The sequence below is a fragment of the Schistocerca gregaria genome, chromosome X (genome assembly GCF_023897955.1).
Source record: "Schistocerca gregaria isolate iqSchGreg1 chromosome X, iqSchGreg1.2, whole genome shotgun sequence".
NCBI classification, from domain to species: Eukaryota; Metazoa; Arthropoda; class Insecta; order Orthoptera; family Acrididae; genus Schistocerca; species Schistocerca gregaria.
Window position 1 is genome coordinate 602,318,554 of NC_064931.1, and position 27,423 is coordinate 602,345,976.

Here is a 27,423-nt window from a genome sequence, read left to right on the forward strand (position 1 = left end):
GAAGTGTCTTTATTCTGAACGCCGTTTGACTTGCTGTGAATTGACTGGCGAGTGTTCATCTGAGCACCTTAAACTACTGCCTAACCTAAAAGAAACCCTCTTGTGCACTCCACAAGTACTCTGCTACTCGAGTAACTGCTTCCTTTGTGTAGTGCACCCCTGATCTGTCGAGGGGAGTCCTGCAAATCCCCAAACGATAACGCAGGTCGAGAAATCTGCAGCCAAGACCGTCACAGAATCGACGAAGTTGAGACCCTCCATTCGCTTCCAAAAAAGGACCCCGACCAACTCTGTAAGCCGGCCGGAGTGGCCGAGCGGTTGTAGGCGCTACAGTCTGGAACTGAGCGACCGCTACGGTCGCAGGTTCGAATCCTGCGTCGGGCATGGATGTGTGTGATGTCCTTAGGTTAGTTAGGTTTAAGTAATTCTAAGTTCTAGGGTACTGATGACCTCACAAGTTAAGTCTCATAGTGCTCAGAGACAGCTCTGGGGACGATACTGCAAATTGCGAGCTCTGCCTGCACCCCGCGATCGAGGCCAGCAGTCTTCGCCACCTCCGCCAGCCGCCTGTACGAACTGAGGATCACCTCACAACCCATGCGACAGGCGTCGTTGGTGCCAACGTGAGCCACAGCTTGCAGACAACTGCGCCCTGCACTCTCGATAGCTACCGGCAAGGCCCCCGACAGACATACCGAGTGAACACTGGCTTTCTTTCCAGCCCTGAACGCTATCTGCCTAAGTGGCTCCATAATGCGCCTACCATTGGAGTTCCAAATAACCAGTAAACCTCTCCCCCCGTGTTTGTGCTCGGACCCTACTGAAGGAGCGGCCACCTGTCCACTCATAGGATGAATTGGCGAGGCCAGGCGGCCAGCCTCCACATTGGCCCTCCGACTTGAGCGTCGCTAACGTGTTACCACCCACCACTCACCCTGCTGTGAGGGCGGATCCACCGCGCTGTGTGCACTAGCAGGTGCCTCGGAAGCAGAGCCCATGGGCAAAAAAAGTGACACCTGAGGTGTCCTATGCGACGCATCAGATTCTCCGCCAGCAGCCCGAAGGTGACTGTCCATAGCCAACAGCACCTTCAGCTGTTCGTGAACTGTGGCCAGCTCCACCTGCATCCGCACACGGCGTGCACACATCCTACCCATCCTGGCAAAATTAACTGAAGAAGTGAACTATAAAAGCAGAAAATGTAGATATGCGACTTGCTACCCTCCTGATGTGTCACCAATGGACGCTGATGCGTTAAAGAGCTACATAGCTGGCTGTTCAGTGAGAAACTGTTGCGCTAAAGACTGAATAAATTTGCACTTAGAAAAAGGCGAGATTAACCCTCTTAAACAGAGAAACACGACTTCTACTATTGCGACCTAGTCAGCCTGCATGGAGAGCTGCGGATTATTATTATAATGGTCACCTACCTCCTGCATGACTTTTTCGAATTTATAATATTGAAATTAAAACGTTCTCGGACACCTTGGAATATCTGGGACCGATATCTTGCCAGTATCAATGTCGACAATAGGCAAAAGTTGTAGAGATTCTTGATTCCCGGAATGGCCGAACTGTCTATATACATAATGAAGTTTGCACGGAACCTTCAATGCGCGAGTCCTACTCGTACCTGGTCAGTTTTTATGGATGATAGTGCGCGACATCATCGAACAGCGCAGGTGGAGGAGCTCTTTGAGCGAGATGATGGTCTACGAATGGACTTGAGTGTCGGCTCCCCCGATTTAAATCTCATCGAGCACTAGTGGGATGCTTTAGGGAGACATATCGCAGCATATCCACGTGCACCAACGACTATCCAGCTCCACATGCACCAACGACCATCCAGCAGTTGTCAGCACCGCTGTTGGAGGAATGGAACGTCCTGCAACAAGAACTCCTTCCCAACGTTGTAGTCAGCATTGGAGCACGTTGCAGAGCTTGCACTTCTGTCTGTGGTGATCACACACTCTATTCAAAACCATCCCCCGCCCATTACAATGCCCCGGGAACCATCATAAACCACTGTGACTTCAGTGCAATTATTGTCTTTGATTAAAAGTGCCATTTCTGTTCGTCTCAATGCGTATTTCTTTCAGTTATCTTTGTATTATACTGTGCCAGTTCTTTCTTTGTATGGTCCAAATGATACCATGCGACAGTTACTTTTGTCCATAAGTTTTGCACAACAGTGCGCTAAAGTTAAGATAGCTGTATGACTGGTTTTCACAATAGGCGGACGAAGATTATTGACGCAGAACGTGGACATGCTGGCTCTCTGTTACGGGGTATTGATGTGAATTGAGATGTTATACTTTTCCTCAATATGAACCTGTACGTACCTATTAATTTGTGTTATTTTTATGTGTCTACTCATGCGATAGGTTGCTGAACATTTGTTTTTGTAAATAAAAAAATACTCCCCCTACAGGCCACAAGTGGCCCATCGGGACCACCCGACCGCCGCGTCATCCTCAGTGGAGGACGCGGAGAGGATGGGCGTGTGGTCAGCACACCGCTCTCCTGAACGTTATCTACATCTACAACACTACTCTGCAATTCACATTTAAGTGCTTGGCAGAGGGTTCATCGAGCCACAATCATACTATCTCTCTACTATTCCACTCCCTAACGCGCGCGGGAAAAAGGAACATCTAAACCTTTCTGTTCGAGCTCTGATGTCTCTTATTTTATTTTGATGATCATTCCTACCTATGTAGGCTGGGCTCAACAAAATATTTTCGCATTCAGAAGAGAAAGTTGGTGACTGAAATTTCGTAAAAAGATCTCGCCGCGACGAAAAACGTCTTTGCTGTAATGACTTCCATCCCAATTCGCGTATCATATCTGCCACACTCTCCCCCCTAATTACGTGATAATACAAAACGAGCTGCCCTTTTTTGCACCCTTTCTATGTCCTCCGTCAATCCCACCTGGTAAGGATCCCACACCGCGCAGCAATATTCTAACAGAGGACGAACGAGTGTAGTGTAAGCTGTCTAGTGGACTTGTTGCATCTTCTAAGTGTCCTGCCAATGAAACGCAACCTTTGGCCCGCCTTCCCCACAATATTATATATGTGGTCTTTCCAACTGAAGCTGTTAGTAATTTTAACACCCAGGTACTTAGTTGAATTGACAGCCTTGAGAATTGTACTATTTATCGAGTAATCGAATTCCAACGGATTTCTTTTGGAACTCACGTGGATCACCTCACACTTTTCGTTATTTAGCGTCAACTGCCACCTGTCACACCATACAGCAATTTTTTCTAAATCGCTTTGCAACTGATACTGGTCTTCGGATGACCTTACTAGACGGTAAATTACAGCATCATCTGCGAACAATCTAAGAGAACTGCTCAGATTGTCACCCAGGTCATTTATATAGATCAGGAACAGCAGAGGTCCGAAGCCGCTACTATTCGGTCGAGTAGCTCCTCGATTGGCATCACGAGGCTGAGTGCACCCCGAAAAATGGCAACAGCGCATGGCAGCCTGGATGGTCACCCATCCAAGTGCCGACCACGCCCGACAGCGCCTAACTTCGGTGATCTCACGGGAACCGGTGTAACCACTGCGGCAAGGCCGTTGCCCTGTTTTTGTAAATAAAAGGAGAAAAAATAAAATTTAACGTCCCATCGATATAGTAGTCGTAAGAACTGGAAATCAAGCTCTGTTAGGCAAAGATAGGGCGTGCAATCGGTCACGACCAGTTTTCGTATTTACAAAATCTAAATCATGTTGGATGGGATGTCATTTGAATATCACTCCTTCAGAATAATAGTTACGTGGTTTTACTACTGCACCACCTCGACTGATTTGTACATTTTAGTAGCATGATTGAAGTTTTATTTGTCACAGTATTGAGGTTGCTTCGCGTGTACCAGTGCTGCGACTGCACAAGATCAAGTCACTCCCTCCTCTCGATTACTTCTAGAGTGTCCCTCATGGTGGGGCTTCTTATATCTAGACTGCAGAAGAATGGTCCAGAGATAGAGACCGGAGGATATTCCCCAGGAAAATGTTGTATGACCTTGTATTTCTCCCAGATTTGTTCCACGGCTGTGCCTCTACTGTGAAGAGATGATTAGTAGAGAGGCACCTTCGAACCCGGATATCTAATCCGCGAAAACATTTCAGGCCACCTTAGGTTATCGAAGACGCCAGCTGTGTGATTTGTTATAGCAGTAGCGTATTTTCATCACGGAGTGTGGCCGGACAGATTGCGCAGGACAGTTATCGGTACTTTATCCAGCCAGTCATTTTGTTTTGAAGGAATGTATGTGTTTGATATGTAGGGCTGCAACTTTTAGACCCTTGTGTACCTTTATTCTGCACTTGTCTTAATTAAGTCACGTTTTGTTACTTTCTCAATCTGTTGGAACATTTCCAGATTAATTGCGCGGTTTTTAAGAAGTGCTAAATATGGGAATTTGCTGTTAGATTTTTAACATCTGATTGGATGGAGTTTGAGCGTTTTTAATTTAACTATCACCACCACTGCTTCCCTAAGTGAGAAGTTGGTAGTGGGGGGTGAGGGGGGGGGGGGGAAGAATTATATTACACCCCCGCAGTATACTGCTCCATCAGAAGACAAAAACGACAGAGCACTTTGTCCCCGTATAGCATAAGGAAAACGTCATGTAGAAATGGTTTTTGAAGTGGAAGGAACGAATACATACGCATGTGCACTCAAACGGATCCCGTTGTCAAGACTGCAACCACTAACTGATTTTGATGAAACTTGTCACAAGTCACAGCGTAAGGATACAGTTTGAGGCCGAAAACAGCCTCGCACTAGCACGCCACGGTAAGATGATTTATTAAAGCTAAAATTCAGTTGGCATTAAAATCATTTACTCTTGGGGATGAAATAATGAAATACGATTATATGAAATTATGTGAGTGAAATTCGTTCAGAAATGCTGAACCTGCTGTGCAATAAAAATGTTATCACAAAAGAAAATCAGTCAGACTGAGAATCGAACCCATCTCTCAGGCTTATTGCTAGTATTAGATTGAACCTGGCGAAATTGGGTAAGGCGACTACTCACAATAAGCAGTAGATTCTGATTGGTATCTTGATTTGGCACATATCTTAATTTATCTCAACACTTCCAAATTCTTTCAGTTCAGAATCAGAAAGCAGAGAGAAAATGGAAAAGTGACACTTACAGTTGATTAATTGTGCGCTGTAAATGACGTTAGTATCTTTGATCATGTTCGGGCTAGTTTTATGGCCGATACTTGTTAAGAATTTCTGGACAGTCCAGCGATCAATTATTAGCATTTCTTCTGTGTCTTCCTTGGTCATGCCAAAGGTGGTTGTTATATTTTTTCAGTGAATTCCGTGTTTGGAACTTCTCGTATATTGTGTGCAGTGAGCTGTGTCCTATTCATTAACTGTATGACTGTTGGGCAGTCATTATTATCAAGTATGATCGTAGAAAGTAGCTCACTGGTGCTTGTGTGCTTGTTACTGTAGCCATGGAATAATACAACGCGAAAATTACAAGTAAAGAAAAGTAGGGGTGCATATGCTGGCGGATTTGGAAAGTTTTTTCGTGGCATGTAGTGATCACTGAAGTGTAACAGATCTTGCCACTGGTGATTCACGCAAGTTCCTCCCCCTCTATACCTAAGGCCCCACATGACGCAAATTCCATTACTTAGAAGATCGGAGCTGTACGTAATTAAGAAACACCGCCTAAAAAAAAAAATAGTGAAGCGCGCAGAAGAGGGGGAGGGGGGGAGGGGAGGAAGGAGACGAAATAAGACTTCGTGGGTTGAGAGGGTATGTGATAAGAAAAGCCAGTCGAATTTAGATAGAACTTGGCAGTATGAGACCAGTTATCAGTATGACTGTGCTTTCCCTTCTGGCCATGAACGATTGGAAAAAGTGTCATAAAGCCATTATATCCTCTCCGTAGGCAATCAGGTCGACAGCTGTTGTCACTGGTCCTTTATATCATGCGTCCCGACACTGGGACGAAATTGACGTCCAATCTGGTACCACACATATGCTGTCGGGGACAGATTTGGGGCGCTTGCTGACCACTGGATTTCGATGTTGTGTACGCATACGAAGCTACATTGACATTCAGCCATGTCTTCTGGGTGCTTCACTTTTTTGTCGGGCATTGTAGTCGTCAAATTCTTGTGTCACTAGTAAGTGTGAAGATCGGGAACTATAATATGTTTCAAGAGTTGCTCAGTTCATAGCTATTTTAATATCGTATTAAATGCGGCGTCCAATTAAAACATTCGCGACTCAAATCATAATTATACAGATCTAAATTCCCATTCCTTGGTATTACAGACGTTTTCATGGCTAAGAACTCATGTAATGATGTAATAAAGTACACATGTTTTAAAGTAAAATTTATTCGAAACATTCTCTTGCAATCCAACGTTTTGAGTGTTAGTCGCCAAAAATAACCTGCATGAACTATAATCTCACGTATTATGGTTCAAATGGCTCTGAGCACTATGGGACTCAACTGCTGTGGTCATCAGTCCCCTAGAACTTAGAACTACTCAAACCTAACTAACCTAAGGACATCACACACATCCATGCCCGAGGCAGGATTCGAACCTGCGACCGTAGCATTCGCACGGTTCCGGACTGCGCGCCTAGAACCGCCAGACCACCGCGGCCGGATCACGTATTATGACACAGTTCCTGTTTATATTAAAGCAGTCGTAACACAAACAATCTCTGTTTCGGCTATTATCTAGCGTAAGAGCCAAATTTAAATACAAATATATTAATTGTGATATCGTCCACACCAGTATAGTTGGAGAACAATTTTTAAGGGCCGGCCGCGGTGGTCTAGCGGTTCAGGCGCTCAGTCCGGAACCGCGCGACTGCTACGGTCGCAGTTTCGAATCCTGCCTCGGGCATGGATGTGTGTGATGTCCTTAGGTTAGTTAGGTTTAAGTAGTTCTAAGTTCTAGGGGACTGATGACCACAGATGTTAAGTCCCATAGTCCTCAGAGCCATTTGAACCATTTTTTTAAGGTTGTGAACTTTTTCGTTTTAAGAAGGGACCTGAGCGTGTCACAATATCTTACTTAAGACGATTATGTGTTATTGCACAGAATCAGGGGACAGTCGACTGATAACTATTGTTGTCCGTGTCCTCTGTCATGACGTTCCATAGTAAGTGTTGTATTAGTTACATATTACACGTATATTTCCTCATATATTAGAATGACATAGAAGTTTTAGATGTTTATGACAGTTTTCTAATGATACGTTTTCCGTTTTACAGGTGAGTACTGGCAAATCATTGGGAAACATCACTGAAAGGCAGCTGCAGTACAGTTGATCAGAAATGAGTTTTACACGCACACATAATTTTTTATTCTATCAAGAATTAAATTTCTTGTTAGACATGCGCGTAGCAGCCGTTTTGTTGCGTCGTGAAACACATTTTTATTCGGCCATACATAAACGCTTGCTCTCATCTTTAACCGAACCCCAAATCGTCGGTGATACTGCGTCTATTGTTAACTTCACAGAGAATCAATAAACGGCTGAATTTTGGTTTTTCCATCATGATTTAAAGTGACTTACACTTATCACTTCATTCTGAACAATAAAAACGAAAGATTCTTTTTCGGGTTACCACAACAGTAAATCTGATCAGCTGCATTGTCATCAGTAGCAAAGTCTTCTAGGCACACCGCCGCAACTCCGCAAAGAGTAAGTATCGGAAAATCATATATATAGAAATAAAGATTAGAAATATTGAATCATTATCAGTTGTATGGAATTATTTTACTGATAGAGTACGCAAGGAAATGGGCACCAAGTGAGTTTTTCTTGTTGCATTCACATCGACGTGATTAACAGTTTTCTAAATACACTATCAGTCTCAGTCGTCTTTGTGCTGTTAGCCTCACCATTTTTATTTATAACTATTCTCATGGAAGCGAGCGAAACAAAAACTAGGTATACTAGACTGTAGAATAGGACAACCCGTAACTTTTTGTTTCCTAACAGCGGAATAACACCGAGTAGATAAATTACATTGAGAGAAAATGGCAAGATTAACGTACAGAAGCTATGGAAAAGTTGGCAGATTAGATCTGTGAGCCGGTCCGGAACACACAACGTTTTCCGCAATGTCCTTTCTCCCAGTAGTGCTGGCCCTGCAAGATGTGCAGTAGAACTTCAGTGAAGTTTACAAGGTAGCGAATAGTTACGAGCGGAAGTAAAATTTATGGCGGTTCGAGAGTCCCGCCTGGATAACCCAGTCCGTACGAGCGTGTCCCGCGAAAGGCGTGATTCTGGCTCCGATTCTCGGTCCGCCAGACAGTTTTAATTTTCCCGGAAGTGTCAAAACAGTGCACACTCCGCCACAGAGTGAAAGATTCATTATGGGAAAGCTTCCTAAGGACTAGAAATTCGTCTTAAAAGCAGACGAAAGTCTGGGAAGCAATTCGTTGACACACAAACTGAACGCTTACTTCAAACTTTTCCATGAAATGAGAAAGATGAGACCTAAGCAGACACAAAATCTGTTTTCTCTTAGCACGATATGCCTTGGACTCCATTAACAAGTCACATATATATCTGATATTTCCTATCATTTTAATCAGATGTTGAGCGAAACCACATGCGCCGTCATTAATTCTATATATAGGTTAACATAAATACTTACTGATCATTTTTAGTCTCAAGTCATGTCTATAGTACCTATTAACAAAGAAACAGCTAAAAAATATTTATCACGTGATTGTTTATTACTAAAATAAATTCTTCTTTTGACTGATACGTCGAGGAGGAAGTCAGTGTTTTGACATTGTATAATAAAATCTCACCTCCTACATTCTTACTTCTATGATTGTAGATGCTAGCATTAGTATTGTTGTGTAACCTGGGGCGTACACTAGTGTTTCTACATTTCTCCCGTAACCTCCTGGTGATGGGCCTCCAGTGCAGTGATCCCTGTCTTCCATCAGTTACATCAGAAATGTTTATATCATGTGATATCCAACTGCACTAAGCAAAATCATCAGAAAAATATGCTGGACAGGTGTAGAAAGTGGCTCCTATCTCTCTCTCTCTCTCTCTCTTTCTCTCTCTTTCTCTCTCTCTCTCTCTCTCTCTCTCTCTGTGTGTGTGTGTGTGTGTGTGTGTGTGTGTGGGGGGGGGGGGGGGGGTCCCTCCCTTTCGCGACATGTGTAGCACAGCATAAAGACTTTCTTGTAATGCAACAATTACAGTCGTTTCATTCCGGTGCGGGTGACAGACCCACACTCTTGCTAGCAGATAATAATTAAGATAATGCCTTCCACCTCATTGCATAGAGGACAGCTTGCACTGGAAAAAAAAAACTAATACTTTTGAAATGGTAAAAGTTGTCAGTCTTCTATGTGACTGTTTTTCGTGTCTTATTTATGTATCGTATAGCTTTTTAACACATTGAAGAAAAATACGTGGTGTGGAGCATTATATTTACGATATGAACTCTACATCTAAAGTATTTATCTAATATATCGAATTTTGAGTCGCCAGAAGGAAGTCTCTTGGTTTTCCATCGTATGATAGTGAGGGTACGATGATCTGTGGTTCTCCGTAATCATAAAATGGGGATGGTTGCTTACCTCATTTGTGTGAAAAAATATGCACATCTGCCGTGTTGAGTTCTAATTCTATTCAGCATTGACCCTGTTTTGGGTAGCAAGTCAAATACTAATGATTTTTGGGTGATACACGGCATATTATTATTTTGTTATCTAGTCCATTCTTGAGACCATGCGTTAGAAAAGTTGAACGTATCTTCCACAACGACATTTGCTGTTATTGTTGGCTATCGTCTAGAGCAGAGTCGGTTATGGTTTGCATCATCGACGTCCTGATGGATTGGTAGATTTCTGTTATGAATGATCCTTTTGTAGTCGTTTGTGAGAGTATATAGGCATCATTGTTGAGGGAGTGGAATTGACTTAATACTGGCAGCTTGTCTGTAGGTGTTGAGGTGATAACTTCAGCGATTATTCTAATGGCGTTATTCAGTTGGATATCTGTCTTTTGTGCATATGGGCTGTTTAGCCAAAATGAGACACAATATTCAGCACTTGAGATGACAAGACCAAGAGCAGAACGTAGGGTGGATGCCGATGGCCCCAGGTTGTACCACCTAGTTTTTGAATGATCTTTATTTTTTGTAATTTTCTGGCTGTTTTTGTTAGACGCGCTCTGAAAAAGAGAATTCTATCAAGGTGCTTTGGTGTTTTATTATGAGTGTAGTATTTTCAAAATATTATTTAGGTGAAGGCAGAAAATCTCCTTTTTAGTGGCGTTTGAGTCTCCTTTCACGAACGTAGTTTCTCGCTACGTCTAGGTCCTCCGTTGGAATTTCTTCTGCGTATAAATATATTGACTGATTTATAGAAAGGCTATGGACGTTGGGGCTCTGTAGGTATATTTCTGAAATGAATGATGAATGTTGTGACAACAAGAAGGCATCGTGGGAAGTTTTTTTAAAAATGTTAGAAATTGCGTTTGATAAACAATATGTGCCTTGTCATGAAAGCTGCATTGATCTATGATTTGCTCCTGAACTAGTTCATTTGGCACAGTCAGTGCCTAAACCTAAGCGGAGTACGAGGGATGAAAGCCGATACGTGAACTTCTTCAGTCGTCGCAAAAATTATATTATGTGAACGGATGAACACGACTATAAATTCCACTGCCCTTACATCTTTATGTTACAATGCCTTTACAAGAAACAGTAAGCAACTCATCTCTGTTGCAAAGCTCTCACTTTAGAGTTATTTCCTAGAAAATTTCGGCACTCTTACATCGCTTGGAACATATTTTACGTATAGCTTTTGCAGGGGACATCGATGAACGCTTGAAGCTAACCCGTCAACCATTTTACGCCTACCAGTGACCGTACCTCATTGAATACAATGAGACCTCCATCAGCATGTCGACGCCTTGAAACGTCATGCACATCCTTCTTCCGGCCACCATTAGAGAAGAGCTCAAAGAATGAAGGAATACCTGGAGTTACAAAATAAGGGGAGAGGTGGGGTACGCCAAATTGAATAATGTCGATAGAGTTTAACCCACGTGATGACTTTAAAGGGAATCTGGCAAGACTTTAATCGAAGTGACTTCTTAGACAGTGAAGAAATCGGTAAACAGTGCGGCTTGAGCCAAAAGAGTTACAAACAATAGTGCTCATAGCGCATCTACTTGAGAGTGGTCGGTAGTGAATAATAAATCTCTCATCCGAAAGCTACATTTCTTCCACAATAGATCGGGGATAATAATTTGTAATAAGCCCAAGTCATCTAATTTGGTCCCCAATTCCGTTATATCACGCTCTGAACCGGAATACGATGTGTACATTTTATATCGTTTGCCAAAACACATGGTTTGGTTTCTGTAAATTAAGGAAAAGTCAATAAACAGCCATAAGCTGATGCAAAATAAAATAGTTGGTGTGAAATATGTGCATTGTGTTACCACATTAGCGCTTCACAAAACTTGCACATGCAAATTAATGGTGCTGCAATACGTTTGCGTTATCTATATGTACCAGACTGCTGTTCCTGTGAGAAAGAACCCAGCTGGAATAGCCAACGAAGTCGAATGTAGTCGAGGAACTGTTTTACAGACGAACTGCAAGGAAACATCACTGACAGAGTGGATTAAACTAACGCCTAAGAGGCGAAGTGGTTAGATATTCACCCTTTAATTTTTCATAGACTATAGCAACGAATTCTAGCTGTATGTTGCACATCCGGGAAGGTTCAACAAAGAGGCAAAATGATATGACCCACATTTGGTTATATGCAGCACTCGAAAGAATGTGACCGCAGTTACTGTCTAAACCGGCTGATGTCACCGGTAGGTTCAGTACCGTGCTTAAGAAGGCTTCACGAAAGCGGAATGTACGCTAGGCGACCAGCCACTTGCTTGCCACTCACTACTAACCACAAGAGGGAGCATTTAGAGTGTACTATTGATTGCAGATGTAAGTTTAGATCCGTCTTCTTCACTAATGGGACTTAGTTTGTCTTGCAAAATGACACCAAACGTGGCTTGAGTTGACGATAATGTTAATACCGCTATGGCCCATTACAAAATGTAAAAGGGAAGAACGATGCGGCCCTGTGGGTACTTTGGACCCTCTTTCCACGCGGCACTATGTAAGCGCTACTCTGTCGACGTGACATCTCGTCCTTCATACTCGCAGTGGGTTATGGTTGCATCCTACAAAACTACAGCTGTCGGCCACGTACTCTACGTCTCGTGGAAGATTATATTTACAACAAACCGTGCAGTGAGCCGACTGGCTAGTTCGATTACACATCCAGAATCCGATAGAGCAAGTTTGTGATGCTGTTAGTATGCCTCCTGACGCTCATTGCTCATCCCGGCAGTTTTTCCCGCGCCGAGAATAGTAGGGCCTGTAATTAGTGTAAGTTAGTGTATTAGGTTTATCAAGATCAATATCACCCAAAAATCGTGCTGGAACACAGTCCCTCGTGAGCTCACACTTGCAGCTGTCAATCGCCTGTCAAGCGCTTGTGTGATGAAAATGAAGTCGTAAAAAGGCAGCATGCGGCAATGATGATTGAAAGAGAATAATAGTCCGGCGTGTCATACTTTACACGTATGTATCAGCAAGTCAGGTTTATATATGGCGTTCATCCCAGGAGGCGTTGTGTGAGGCTACATGGTTCTTGCCTTTGACCGTGAAGATGATGGGATTTGCAGTTTCATATTCTACGGACTCGATTGCTACTCTCGAAGGACGAGGAAAGACGGAGAGCCATATACACATTTTAGGAGATGAAGTGGATACTAAGATACAGCTCTTATTGAAACGAGAACCTTGTCTTCCAAAATGCCTCTGAGCTAATTCACTATTAGTTCTGATCGAATGTGATTTGTTGGAAGAGGAAGATGAACTTCAGCGTATTTCCACCTGGTCCTTATTAGCCGATTTAAACATTATTCGGCATCTGTGATGGACTTTAGAATTTAGAATCCATTTGCAGGAATTCTCATCACTCATCAATAACGGAGTTAAGTACCGCACTGCATTACGAATGATACAAAGCTGTTCTCTCTTTAAAAAAATTAGAGAAGCCGTTCAGTAGTGTTAATGATGAATTTCTGCCTATATGGAAGATATATCAGCCACATTACTCCATGAGAACTTTCGTCCTTGAAGACTGGAAAGAGAAAATGATTATGTGGCATTTGTAAACTAAGGGAGCATCCGTTGTAAGGTCCCAGAAGTAGTATCGCGTATTAAAGATAATAATCCCCTCATAGTTCTAAACTGGAAGTTATTAACAGCGAAATTCTAATTTCAGATTGGAATATATATCGCAAGCATAGGCTCGAACCCAATGATAACGGTGTATCAATTGCCGTAAAGAGCTCTGCAGCATTTAGTAAGGCTATTACAGATTCCGAATGTGAAATAATTTGTATGAAGCTAAGCATCAAATGTGGGCCAGACATGGTAATCGGACGCTACCAGCATTAGGAACTGTAGTGGCAGCTCGGCCAAGAGAGAAGCTGAAGAATACGGCGATGGTTTCCTTATCGGGATGTAGGCGGCAGGGGAAGACTTCAATTTGCCAACTACAGAATCGGTTAATGGTTAGTCTTGGAATTAAACTGGGGCCAGAGATGGGGATTCGTGTGATATTTTTCTGAATGCTTGGTCTCAAAATTACTTCGAGCAGATAAATAGAGAACTAACTCCTGAAGGCCCCGCCTTAGACCTACAAGTAAGTAAGAGAGCCGAAGTGTTCGAATCAGTTAGTCCCCTTCCGAGTTTTCGACCACCTGGCGCACGTTTGATTTTTTTTCACCACATCCGCCTCAATGATACACACACACACACACACACACACACACACACACACACACACACACACAGTTCCCAGCGGAGAAAATCGCCGACCCGGTTGAGAATCGAACCCGGGGTCCCATGATCGGGAGTCATCAGCGCTAACCGCAAGACCACGAAGTACTGACGCTAGTATCAATGGCTGCAAGTGTTACAAAAAATGTTAAGAAAGGCAGGAAAATATTGTTTGCCTAGAAAGAGTTACAGGATGCAAATTGCTGAGTATCTGAGTAGTTAACATCAAATATTCAGCTCTGGGGAGGAAAATGTGGAGCACAAATGGATAGAACTGTAAAGCATTCTACAGTATTTGTTAGATGAGTAAGTGCTGAGAATGGCTGTGAGAAATGGGTTCACCGTGGTTCATTAGCGCAGCTTTGAGCGAAGTCAAAGCCTCGTTGACAAAAGCTTAACGAAGCCAAAATGAGCGCAACGAGAGAAAAGCAAGAGCGTTAACGAATTCTAAAGTAAAATTTTGTGAAACGGATATGACCAACACTCCCAAAGAGGATTAATCTTCCTGAAAGTTAGTAACGGATGAGAAACATCCGCATAATAACTCTAAAGGCACTGAAATGGGATACGAGAAAGAGAAGGCCAATAGTTAGTGATTTAGGACTTCTAAAATGTTTCGCTGTATAAGACGGTAGTATGCTCCGTTCTCTCACTCATAACACGAACGCCGAAAGCGATAAGTAATCGCTGAACAACTAAAATTGCTCAGAGTGGCTGGACCTGATGAGATAGCTTTGTGAAGTTCTACTGAGATTATGTTTAATAACTGCTCCCCTTCTAGCAGCTTACCAAGCCATTGGGAAATAAATGATAGGTGATTTTTGCTTTGAATAAGGGTCATCGGACATATGCTCATTATACTCCTATGTAGCTGACATCATTCTGTTGCAGAATTGTGGAGCATATCGCCTTATAATGTTTCTGGACAACGGAAATCTCATTTCTAAGCTATGAGCAAAAAAATGAAAATACCAGATTTTTTTGCGATCCTTTAATTGTTGTTGATGTGCCAAACTCGAAACTTATAGTCAACATCCCAAGAAACGTAAAGAAACATTTTATATACGTGCTTTAGAACGTCCACTTGCGGGTTTCATCGCACAAGCTGATCTCTGTGCTCTGTGTTGTGGTACATCTGTGGGGCGTTGACTTCTGTACACCATACCGGGGAGTGATTCTGGATAGTATGGCCGCTTAAAGGTTGTTGTCGGGGGTGTCGAGTGACCCGTTTATCCGCTGTTACTGTCCACGGTAGTCAACGGGCAACCTTGTCATTTACTTTTTTTTTTATTTTCCCCAACGATTGTGCGCCCTTGACATGCTGACACAGGGAAATCCGAGTGCCTACATGACTTTGGAGTAGGGGTGGGAAAAATCGACAGGTTAAAACCGGTTTCGATATTTTGGTTCTGAATAACCCATATTTTTCGGAATTTCTTTGGTCTCAGTTATAACAGGTGTTTTTATTTCAACTAATAACCGGATAAAAAACCGAAATATCAATTAGCCATAGCAGGAATACTAAAATTTTTCGTTTTAAATGTACTCTTTTAAAGAATAAGTAATTTTCATTCGTAAATTTTGCGTTGCTTTGATATGTTGCGTTATTACAGAAAATGGGGAAAAGTGATCAGTGCAACAAACACATGGCATAAGAATTAGAATAACATTGCTGAGACAGTAAATGACTGCTTTGAAGGTTGTCCGGCGTGGCTAGAGACCCTTTTATACGGTGTTACTGTCCACGATAACAACGGGTAACATTGTCATTTACATTTTTTTTATTTTCCCCAGTGGTTATGCACGTGTAGTGACCTTTTAGATCAGTGGATGTCAAACTTTTTCGCTCAGAGGCAATAATCACGTTGTGTTGCGACACCTCTGGCCGCATATGTAACGATCTTATTATTTATAGGTAACATACATAAATTAGCATGCTATAAGCGTCACATACGCTAGCTAGACAATCATTCTTCACACGCGCCATTCGCGAGTGGAACAGGGAATGGGAGATCAGTTAGTGGTACCAGAAGTACGCCGGTCACACACCGTTAGGTGGTTTGCGGAGTACGGTGGTGCTGCAGGTGTAGCAAAAGTAACGGAGTCATAGGTTTGGACTGTTCTCTGTTTGAAATTACTGTCTCCTTTACCAACCCTAAAATTGTGACACTGTAACTACCAAACAAAGTGTTGTATGTGTGAGCGGATGATTAATTGATTAATAACTGTAATTGTACTTATATTTAAATGCAGTATGCAACATTAAACACAATCATAAATGTTTACAAACATGAATCGCATTTGAAGATGACCGTTTTTGTAATGCGCATTCACTAATTCACGTTACATCAGTGTCAAAATTTATACCATAGCAGCTGATCGGTAGGACTCGCGCGTGCCCGCGAGTTGTGCGTAGTGGAAGACGAACAATATAACATTCCTACCGCCCTCACATCCCCTAGCCCCGCAATGACCAAACTATTTTCCCCTCTGTCGCTAAGTGGCCAACTTTACTTAGCTCACGGCCCGATGCATCAACGTCAGTTGAAATTAAGTACACCCTAAAATATTGCTGTCTCTGTATTGTTGTTTCTTACTTACTGTCCTCAGGTGCAAGAACAGCCGTGAGGCACCACTCAGCTGAATGGGTGTCAAAGTCTCTGTCAGGTACATTTGTAACGTTTCAGCTTAGGTGGGTGTGTGGCGCCAAGGGTGTTGGCGAAGGGGGGGAGGGGTGTCTTTTGGAGGGACCATTTGCCGTTTTATTGATGCGCGTGTCAATGTTGCTGTCCTACTTGATGATGCCACAGGAAGGCGCGAAGCAGGAGGGATGAAAGGGCGTAAACATCCTTTGCGGCTTCGGGTAACGTTCAGATTTCGTCGAATAGTTTTGACCGGTTCCTCGTCGTTCCACCCCGTATATCAGAGGAAAAATTGTTGTGGCACTACATTCGAAAGGGGGCAGGTAACGTTCAATGTGGTTGCAGTCCCACGATGCCCTTATAGAAGGGTTGAGTGGTCAGGAAGGTGTCAGCAGTGTTGAAACTTGTCCAGAACATCATCTTGTTGCCCATCGCACTGCAGACTTCCGTTTTCAATCGCGGAATGTGTGGGAATCAATGCCCCAAGGGAAGGCGTGGTTTCAGTGACGCCCTTTATGCCACCTCCTTCAGCTTTTCGTGTCGATTCTGAGCAGCAATATGTGTGAAATGTTTTCCTCTGCCACTCATAATAAAAGCACGTGATGTTGACGCTGTGTGTCACGGTTCTGACTTCCATCGCAGAGGCGTCCAAGGAAGGGTGAAAAGTGGGTAAGGGAGAATGTGACGACATTCCAACATGTGACACGTCCACGACGGCGTTGGGGATCATTGCGGTGAAATTTGATGCCAATGTGAAATCAGTAACCCACCTTACACGTCACATAAACTTCTGAGGGGTGGCCTTTTTTTTCGCTTGTGTCGACACCTTGATGTTTGAAGCGTAGCCGAGCCCGAGGGTAAAATCGCAGGTCGCCACGCAGTTTCACCATTACAGAGGAAGATTCTAGGCATCTTTGAGCCTAATTTCAAATTTATACATTGGAATGGGAGACAATTACGGGATTACGAAAAAGTGATACTTTTTTATTTTGCACAGTGTGTATGTATGAAAGATTATTACTTGATTTTGTGTGTGTGCTTCGTAATTGTTAGGACAAGGTTTGAATGAATGGAAATTTTTGGAAAATACCAGGAAAGTCGGAAATTTGGATGGTATTTTTGTATGAAAAGCTCAGTGAAAGAAATGTGACGGCCGGTTTGACGGTTCCGGTGTCACGTGTTTTCATTAAAAACAGTGACGTTCAGCTCAGTTCTGTTGTCACATGTTTTTCCAACAACAACAACAAATTCTGTGTTGAATATTGATATTTTGCGAAAAAGAATACAATTGAAAGCGATATTTCAGTGTGTTACTGGTGGTTATCGTATCTTTTAGTGTGTTGCAAAAACTGAATTGATGTCAGTTCGTTGTAATTTGGTGTGCTGCAAACGTTCAATTGATTTAAGTTCGTTGCTTATTTCTCTAGAAATAAGTGTCATCAGTGAGGCGTCGAAATAATGTCGGTGTGCGTGTAACTACATGAAAATTAGTCAATGAGACTGGCGAAGAGCGTACACAGCGTTCGGAAGCAAATCGAGTAAATATCTCAAGCGCGATCCATTATGACTCCGAAACAATGAATTTCGATTTATTTAATTTCAATAAATTCATGAACTTACTGAAATTGTTTTGCCTCAATTCACACAAATTCAAGGAAATATTCCGTTGGATGAATCCCTTCTCGACGAACAGACTGAGAACGCACAGCCAAAATTACTATAGATATATGCATGTTATACAATAAACACTTTCTGTTAATCCGGGCCGGCCGGGGTGGCCGAGCGATTCTAAGCGCTACAGTCTGGAACCACGCGACCGCTATGGCCCCAGGTTCGAATCCTGCCTAGAGCATGGATGTGTGTGATGTCCTTAGGTTAGTTAGGTTTAAGGAGTTCTAAGTTCTAGGGGACTGCTGACCTCAGAAGTTAAGTCCCATAGTGCTCAGAGCCATTTGAACCATTTTTTGTTAATCCGCCTGCGAGAAGGAATATGCTAAGCTGTGCTGGAAAAACGTGCGGTTTTGTTTTCCATTTAGCAGTCATTTTTAACAGAAAGGAGGAACGTTGTGTTTGTGGCAAACTTTATAATCCTATCGGTTCATAGATGAAACCCATGAGAAATAAAGTAACTACAGCTACAGTCCTTAATGATTCCAACCGGTTTACCCACTCATTTTGACTTCTATTCCCAATCAAGGTTCCGTTTGCAATAACAATAAATAAGGTCAGTGGGAAGGGGGGAGGAAATGGGTATAAAGAAGGGGACTAGGGTATGGACAGAGAGATGAGGGAGGAGGAGGTGGATAAAGAGAGTGTGGGATAAGAGATGTACAGGGAGCGGGGTAAGGTGGTGGACAGAGATAGAGGAGAGGAGGAAGAGATGGACAAAAGGAGGGGGATGGGGTGGAGGACAGAAATAATTAGAGAGGGGAGGAGGAGAGTAGCACGTATATACTATACCCATCATATTTAGCAATTGCGAAGCATTGCTGCGTTCGCTAGTGTAAGTTATACATCCCTGCTTGGACGTAGATTGCAAGCTAATCACGGAAACTACTGTAGGGATGTTCTCCAGTTTTGACCGATAGATTGATTCACGTGGAAGGTGTATATAGTTCATAAATATTTCTTGGAAACTGGCTGAACTATTTTGAATTAAATTCAGCCGCCGCTGTGAAAACGATGGTGTTGCAATCTACCGGTACAGTCGCCGCCCAGATCATTACAGAAGCGAAGGTTGAGCACAGTTCGAGTCGTACCTGGCGGTCTAGTGCGTGCCTGAAATCTGAAAAGTCGCGGAATAGAATCCTGGTCGGACCACGGACTTCCGTCTGTGCTTTTTAACCTAGCAAACACCTCTCGATGATGGTGGAGGTTCGCCAGAAACGAAACATGTTTCGGATTCCACGTTCAGGTGTATCTCGCCTTTTCCCAGGTGGATAACTGGGTAAGTAGACGCAAGTCGTCGAAGTGACGTCTAATTGAAAGAGTTGCACAAGGACATTTAGCCACACGAAATTATCATTATCAAAATTTATACAAATGTACATAAATTCTCCTTCTATATATGTTATACATGAAAGTCCCCCGGTGTGTTTTTCTGTCCGTATATGTTTGTATTCAGCTGTCTGTTGCTATACGCATTTCTCCCTTCTCTACATGTGTAAATTGAAGTTCCCTGCTCTCTTGTATCTGTACGCACGGGATACTCTCAGGAACTACTGTAGGGATGTTGATATTTGTGGGGGACTGGCCTGGCAGCCGCGCCGACGAGTGCAGTACCTGTGGCGCGGCGGTGCCTTTGAGCACGGCTGGCATTGTTAGCGGTTTGCTGTCGGGCCGTCCGCTCTCTCCTTTAGGCGTTACAATACGCCGGCTAGTGGCGTTTGCTACTTAAATAGTGTAATTTGCTCAAATATTCGTATACCTAACGTTCGTCTTCGATTTTTCATCATAAATCTACGCAGTGGCCCGCAAACAAAATTACCGCTAGAGTATATGGTAGTTTCTCATTGTCGTATTACAGCTGTATCACAGAATGTCATCAACCCGAGTATGGAAGTATTTCACGAAGTGTGGTATAAGTGATGTAAAATACTCTATTTGCTTTAAAATCTTAAAAACGGGAGGAGCCACAACAAACTTGGAATGAAAATGGAAAGCAGATAGTGTGCTGCCTGTGTCTACACAACATACCTTTATCTGCTTTTAGCCCTTGAAACCGGACAGATTGACACGAAAAACAGTTCTTCAACCTTAGTTTTCTCCTATTATCACTGACTATTCGTAATGTCTAAATGGCGGTATGATCCCCGATTACAATGTGATGTTTGTGCAGAGTTTCAAAAAATTACAGTAAATAGAACACTGGTGATTTTTTGTAGTAGTCAACCTCGTACCACTTTTCGAGAAAAGTAGCGAATGATAGACGGACGAAGTTTTCTTTTATTTGCCTGTTTAATATTTTGATTCTATGTATCGTGTAACTGGGGAGTGAAAATTTTTCAGTCTTTGTTCGATTTCTACGTCTAATACAGAAAACAATAGGAATAAAAACCGAATATTAGTTATTTCATTTCAGAAACCGGTTATTTGATCGATTTCAACAGTCTGGTTAAACTGGCGTTGAAAAAAAAAAAGAAAAAAGAAGATATAACCGAAAACCGGTCGTTGCTTCGGCGATAGCCGCCATCCCTACCTTGGAGATAGTGACCTGTGCGTCGTACACACGATTTGGCCACGATTAAATGCACGCCTTGCGCATCCTGCGCGCGTCTGTAGCGTCAAAGACCAGAACAGGGTCTGACGTCATCCAAGTCACGTAACACGCCGAACTGTTGTATTCAGTGCGGCCGGCCGATTCTAGGCGCTACAGTCTGGAACCGCGCGACCGCTACGGTCGCAGGTTCGAATCCTGCCTCGGGCTTGGATGAGTGTGATGTCCTTAGGTTAGTTAGGTTTAAGTAGTTCTAAGTTCTAGGGGACTGATGACCTCAGAAGTTAAGTCCCATAGTGCTCAGAGCCATTTGAATATTCAGTGCGGCTACAGAATCGTTCTCTTCAACACATTAGCCCTCTCTTATTAAATTCCTCGTTAGTGTGCAGTGTATTACTCTGAAATAACATTAAACAAGTTTCATAGATTATCTTGAATGATAAGCCTACTAACTCCTCGAAAATTTTTCTTTTTTTTATGCAGTGTAATGCAAAAAGAAAAAAATAAATCATTCGCTGATTGCGAGCATTGTCCGTAGATTAAAGTTTGACACATTTTAAAATTCTGCACTCATCACAGTGAAGTGACAGATTCGTACTTTTAGCAAATGCTGAAAAGTAAAACGATTACTTGATGTTGAAACTAGGTTTCATCCCGTAAACTACTTGAGTACATTGTTTGTTTTAAAAGAGTGTTCCGTTTGGGTGTTAGGAATTAAAACGCTGCCTTCTACGTCAATTTTTGCAACAGTTGTGCCGGAGACACCGTTGCGCATCTACGCGAGTTTGTTGTGTTTTCTTATCGCATCGTGTGCAGTAGCTTTTTCAAGAGTGTCGACAAGCGAAAGCGGATTCCTGGAGGTGAAATTCGCCAGTAGGTGGGACGCGTGATTTTTGTGGGCGTGCGCCGCCGCTGCCGCCTTCCGTGTGCGCCACTCGTTCAGCAGCGGGTCACGTGGTCTCGCTAACAAGGTCGTTCGCTTAGTATTATCGAGCACGTAGGGAAGTGTGACGTGTTTCTGAAGGTGATCCAAAGAGCCCCCTCCTCTTCCCCGCCGTGCCCATATAGGTTGAATTCCTGGGCAGCACGCCTGGTGGTAGGGAGAGAGAGAGAGAGAGAGAGAGAGAGAGAGATAACGAGGGAAAGCTCTCGCACACCAGTCGTCGGCTGGAGATGTGTGACGAGCGACGAGCTCTCGCGGAGCTGCGGGGTATCCTCATCAGCTCATTGTCCAGGGAGAATCTGGACGATTCTTCTCGCCGCCGTAGGGTCACCTTTCTGGACCATGCCGGCAAAGGTACGGCTGCCTTACGTAACCGCCCTGAAATATCTGTCGTGTGCTGTCATCTGTGACTAACCGATGTTAGGTGCTAACCGTGTACTTTGACAACGTTGTGTACGCTCCTGCTGGAGTTTTGCGGTTTCATTTCGAATCAAAGCCGTGTCCACGCTGTGTCATGTTGGGTCGATTGGCACTTGATTCATTTTACTGACGTGATGGTCCAGCTGAAGCCTCTTATGACGATTATACAGAAGTTCGTTCCGAGAAGATGGTGTAAAGTTTGTGTCCGTGAACATCACTCTATTAACTCCTAGCGGTAAATGAAGAGTGCTACGGAAAGCTGCTACATAATGGAATAGTATAAGTGTGTGTGTGTGTGTGATGCAAGTGAATAGTATGAGTCGAGTGTCAGCTTCTCCTCGCTTTAATTGTAGGGAACGGTGATTGTCTATAAATATAATCTGTCAGATCATACCCTCTTTAAAAACCTTCGAGATCTGTGTCATTCTGTTTGCTTGCAGCTTCACAGAGTTTCGGTCCAGCGTATCAGCCTTTGGCATTACTTCGTGCTTTTGTCCAAAATATGTAACACAACTGTATCGTAGACCTCATAGATAGACTAATAAAAATAGAACATATGGCTGGGTCGTCTGTATCGCTTAACGAAGCATCTTTAAGTGATAGCTACTATAGAAAACGATAACACAAATAAAAGTAAAAAAGAACGTTTTAGAAACTGTATTTCGGACTGACTTCCTCCATCTCTCTCTCTCTCTCTCTCTCTCTCTCTCTCTCTCTCTCTCACACACACACACACACACACACACACACACACACACACACAAAATCAAATGTGTGTGAAATTTTTTTTCAGTTCTACTGTTAATGCCAGTTCAGCAGTTGACTTCTCGGCACACAACCAGTTTAGTATTGCGGCAAAAGCAACGCTGAGTATGTCGAGTCCAGTAGAAAATACTTGTGCCTCATTGCTGTTTACCTTGCTCTCCTCGGCAGTTGCTGTAGCTCAGCAAGACTTTGTACTGTTTGCATGTGACGCGCGTACTCTGTCCAGCTCACTTTACTGATACGTGGTCTGTGCCTTCTTCTTAATTTTACAGCGTTTGCTTTCACTATGTTTGGCCTAAGATCGTGTCAGTAATGGTACTTCTAAATGCATTGTGAAGTAGATTTTGCAGTAACGTAAGCAGTCTTAGAGAAATAGTGTGAAATAAGAGAATGAATAAAAAGATTTGTTTAACATATATAGAGTTTCACGTTTGTAGAGATGTTTGGTTTAGACCAGTTTCATCGACGATCTTGTATTTAGATTTCCAAACATTCTCCTGGACATCACATCTCACAAACCAATGTGGGTTTTATGTAGAAGTTTATAAGTCATACATTTTCACGTAGACAATAACCAAACTCCGTTAAAAACGAAAAATGAAATATTTTTGGAGATTTTAAACGCAGTCTTTTCAATTGACCTGTCAGTCTTTAATCACTGAAACGTCATTGGTGTAAGTTATATAACCTTCACGAGCGAATTGCAGGCAACAAAACTGATCTCATGACGATGTTATTTCTTTGGTACTGACGTTTACCGTTAGTTATGTGGAAACCTTCAATTTCGCCTACACTGTGCTACTCCATTAATTATGATGTATTTACTACATAGTTCTTACTGGATCATATTTTACTTTCTCTGTAATGCTTGTCCCATAGGGCGGTTTTTTTCTAGTGGAGTGTCTCACTGCATGGACCTATAGCAGTCAACTACCTAAAGAGTTACGTTTAAGGACTCCTGACACGAGCGGTTCCTTTGGAACAAGTAAGTGTGGTATCCTGTTCTGTCCTTGTTAAGCCAGAACTTGGTTTTTTTTTTTTTTTTTTTTTTTTTTTTTTTTTTTTTTTTTGTAATGACCTCGTCGTCGACGAATTATTAAATCCTACTCTACCTTCATTCTGATAAGAGTTTTGGATAAAATTATTCCAAAGTAGTTCGCAACTTACTCAGTGTTTTACCGTTCCATCGATATCTATGTCAGCGAAGATGATGGGGAAGTTTAAATGGGACAACGTTTGGGCGGGATATCGGTCGCGACCTTACAGATGGAACCATCGCATGAAACTGTTAAGCAAATCACGGAAATCTGGACCATGGCGGCCAGGCAGGAATTTAAATCCTGTTCATACCGACTGCAAACCCAAAATTTTAACTTTGATTTGCCAGGTCCGTTTTCAGTAGAAAGATGTTTGTTTTCTCCCCAGTAGCATTTTCTTTGACCGCACGGATACTAATCTGTTTATGACGCCTTATTATTGTGTTGTGTTCAAGGACCTTACGTACGAAATAATATTTTTCTGTTTCCACCGTTTCAGTTTGTTGAATATAACGTTTAGAACAACATTTTGTTTCTGAAGGTCATATACTTCTATAAACCGTTCTTCCCTTTATTTATTAAGTTCAAGTCCGGCTGTCTATTAAACAGCAATTGATGTATTGCATTAAGTAATTGTTATATCTACTGTTTCTAAGAAATGTTGTGAGTATCATCCATAAATCAGATCACTATTACTCGCAATTCAATTTCTGTATTCATGCTGAGATTTACTTTTTCTTATTTTGTTTCCGTTATACTACAGAACCTGTCGTAATCAATTTATTTATCCCTGCTATTATTTCTGGTCCTTCTGTTCATCTTGCAACCTCCTGTATTCTTTAAAGTTGAAACATTTGTCTCGTGATGGAGCTATTTGTGTCACGTAAATATCGTATACCTATTCGGTATTGCTCTCTTTACACGTTCTATCTTTCAGATATTCCAGACATACCACTCCATTACAAGTTATTAGTAAATTTGTGTAAATAATAATCATGGCAATAGCGGCGTAGATTCTCCACCGCTGCCATTTTAGTATATACATAATCTGTAGAGGTATCCTGTTGCCACCACTGGGCATGTGTCAAAGGAGTGTTTTGATCATAACAGTTTCATCCAGTTTTAGCTTTATTGTAGATTTTTTTTTCGCTCATGTTAATCAAGGTTCAAACCTATTGCTTCTCACTCGCGACTCTGATGAAACAGAGGGCTTGATACAGCACTGAGCCGTTTGTTTTCTGAACGGGAATCAAACGGAAACATATGTATCACTTTAAGCGGCACGGCTTAAACGGAGAATCAGAACAAGCAGCTTTACTACTACACGTAAAGAGGCTTGTCACGTGGAAATCTGCAGAAAAAATTCTTCGTGCTGTGTTGATATGCGTAAAACATCTCACACTGATGTGCTGCCAGTGAGTGTTACGTCTAGCATGTCGATAAAGCATATCACAGACTCCAGGCAAGCAATCTGTCTTTCCTTACGTGCCTCCCCCAGTCATGTTACACGAACAAATTCATCGTGAGTGTGATGCTCATGACAGCTCAGTTCGTAGTCGGAAAAATATTTCTGTAGAATAATGTGGCATCAGAAGAAACGAGCAGATGGATATCTTTGGTTTTTTACACTGAAATCGGTAAATTCAAATGTAACGGCAACTCATCAAATAGGACTGTCCGAAAAATGAGCTTCTGGACAGGTGCAGGCTCAAGAGTATTCAGTTATTTTCGAACACACATGAAGGTTGCATTCGAAACTATATCGTGTTGGCGGGCAGTATGACAGAACGAGCTGCCACATATTCGGAAAAAATAAAAAATACCCGTATTTTTTTAGAAACTGAAAGCTTTGGAAAAACTTCAGATCACACAGAGAAATATAGCTTATGGCTTAAGTGTCTTAAATCTTCTTCCATGTTCCCGAGAAGTGAACCTTTTTTCCATTTAATGAATTCAACAAATTCCAGATAAATTACATACTGGCTATGAACAGATATGTGAAAATCAGTGTGTTCCACATAAAACCGGTACGCTCACGTTCTGGTTGATCATCTCTAGTCAAATTTCTTGTCAGCGATGTCTGGATGCCTATGGCCACCACTTCCAGTCTCTCTTATAAACAGGTAACTGCATGTTTTTAAAATTATAATTATGTATTCTTTTTTAGTTAGTTAATTCTTACTCGAATCTCGGGCGTGGGGCGTACCGGTTTCATGTGGAACATCCTGCAGTTCCATAACAGTTACTGGCATTGCTGTGGTCTGGACACCAAATTCGTTTTCCTCGTGTTTCGTCTTAAACGACATACTAGGGAGAGAAATTTTTATCTACTTTAAAACTGTCCTCAATCCGTAGGTTGGGTTGATCGCAATATTGCTTTACGTGACATGGTCCTATTGAAGATGATATATCCTTGCTTTCTTCCGAATTGTGAACTACGAGGGTCAGTCAAAAAGTAATGCCTCCTATTTTTTTTCTACGTTTAATTGTCAGGAAATTTAAATGCAATTACATAGGTTGAAAACCACAACATTGAGGATCATTTTGTCATTTTTCAATGTAATCTCCGCACATCTCTACAGTTTTGGTCCATCTTTGAACAAGGGCATGTATCCCAGCACGGTAAAAATCACAGCTCTGCTTCCTAAGCCATTGACGCACGGATGTTTTGACGGCCTCCTCATCTTCAAAATGAATCCCACGATGAGCTTCTTTTAGTGGCCCGAACAGATGGAAGTCTGATGGTGCCAGGTCAGGGCTGTATGGGGGATGAGGCAAAACTTCCCATCCAATTTTGACAATCTCGTCAGAGGCGTGACGACTGGTGTGTGGTCTTGCATTGTCATGCAAAAGAAGAACATCTGCCATTGATTTTGTTGGGCGAACTCGCTGAAGACGTGCTTTAAGTTTTTTGAGGGTTGTGACGTATTGAACAGAATTTATTGTGCATCCCTGCTCCAAACAATCAACCAGAATCACACCCTCTGTATCCCAGAAAACTGTTGCCATAACTTTCCCTGCCGATCGCACAGTTTTGAATTTTTTCTTCCTCGGCGAGCTTGTGTGACGCCACTCCATTGACTGCCTCTTTGAGGGCGGGTTCCAAAAAATGCACCCATGTTTCGTCCCCGGTCACAATTTTTTTCAGAAACTCATCTCCCTCCAAACGGAAGCGCTGCAAGTGTTGGGAGGCTATTGTTTTCCTTGCCTCTTTATTCTGATCGGTTAACATTCTTGGAACCCACCGTGCACAAACTTTTGAGTACCCCAATTGTTTAATAATCGTGATCACACTGCCTTTACTAAGAGAAATAATGCGACACACTTCATCTGCAGTCACCCGACGGTCACCACGAATGATGTCATCAACTTGCTGAATGTTGTGTGGAGTCACTGCACTCACCGGCCTGCCGCTCCGCTTTTCGTCAGTCAACGCTGTTTGCACTTCAGCTTCCTTACAACGACGAACCCATCGTCTAACAGTGCTGA

At 42.5% G+C, this 27,423-nt stretch overlaps 1 protein-coding gene and 1 pseudogene across 50 annotated transcripts in view; one reads left to right on the forward strand and one right to left on the reverse strand.

Moving 5' to 3' along the window:
• Positions 1-27,423, forward strand: part of LOC126298928 (ensconsin) — a 394,125-nt gene that overhangs the window by 164,874 nt on the left and 201,828 nt on the right. For 9 of the 50 annotated variants that reach the window (XM_049990486.1, XM_049990488.1, XM_049990506.1 and 6 more), the window contains exon 1: positions 21,929-22,066. The exons of the other annotated variants lie outside the window; for them this stretch is intronic. In XM_049990486.1, coding sequence (XP_049846443.1) covers positions 21,943-22,066 — 124 coding nt within the window. In that variant the 5' untranslated portion in view covers positions 21,929-21,942. Of the gene's footprint in view, positions 1-21,928; positions 22,067-27,423 lie in introns of those variants that run through there. 50 annotated transcript variants of the gene reach the window in all.
• LOC126299880 (5S ribosomal RNA) lies at positions 3,477-3,594 on the reverse strand (annotated as a pseudogene).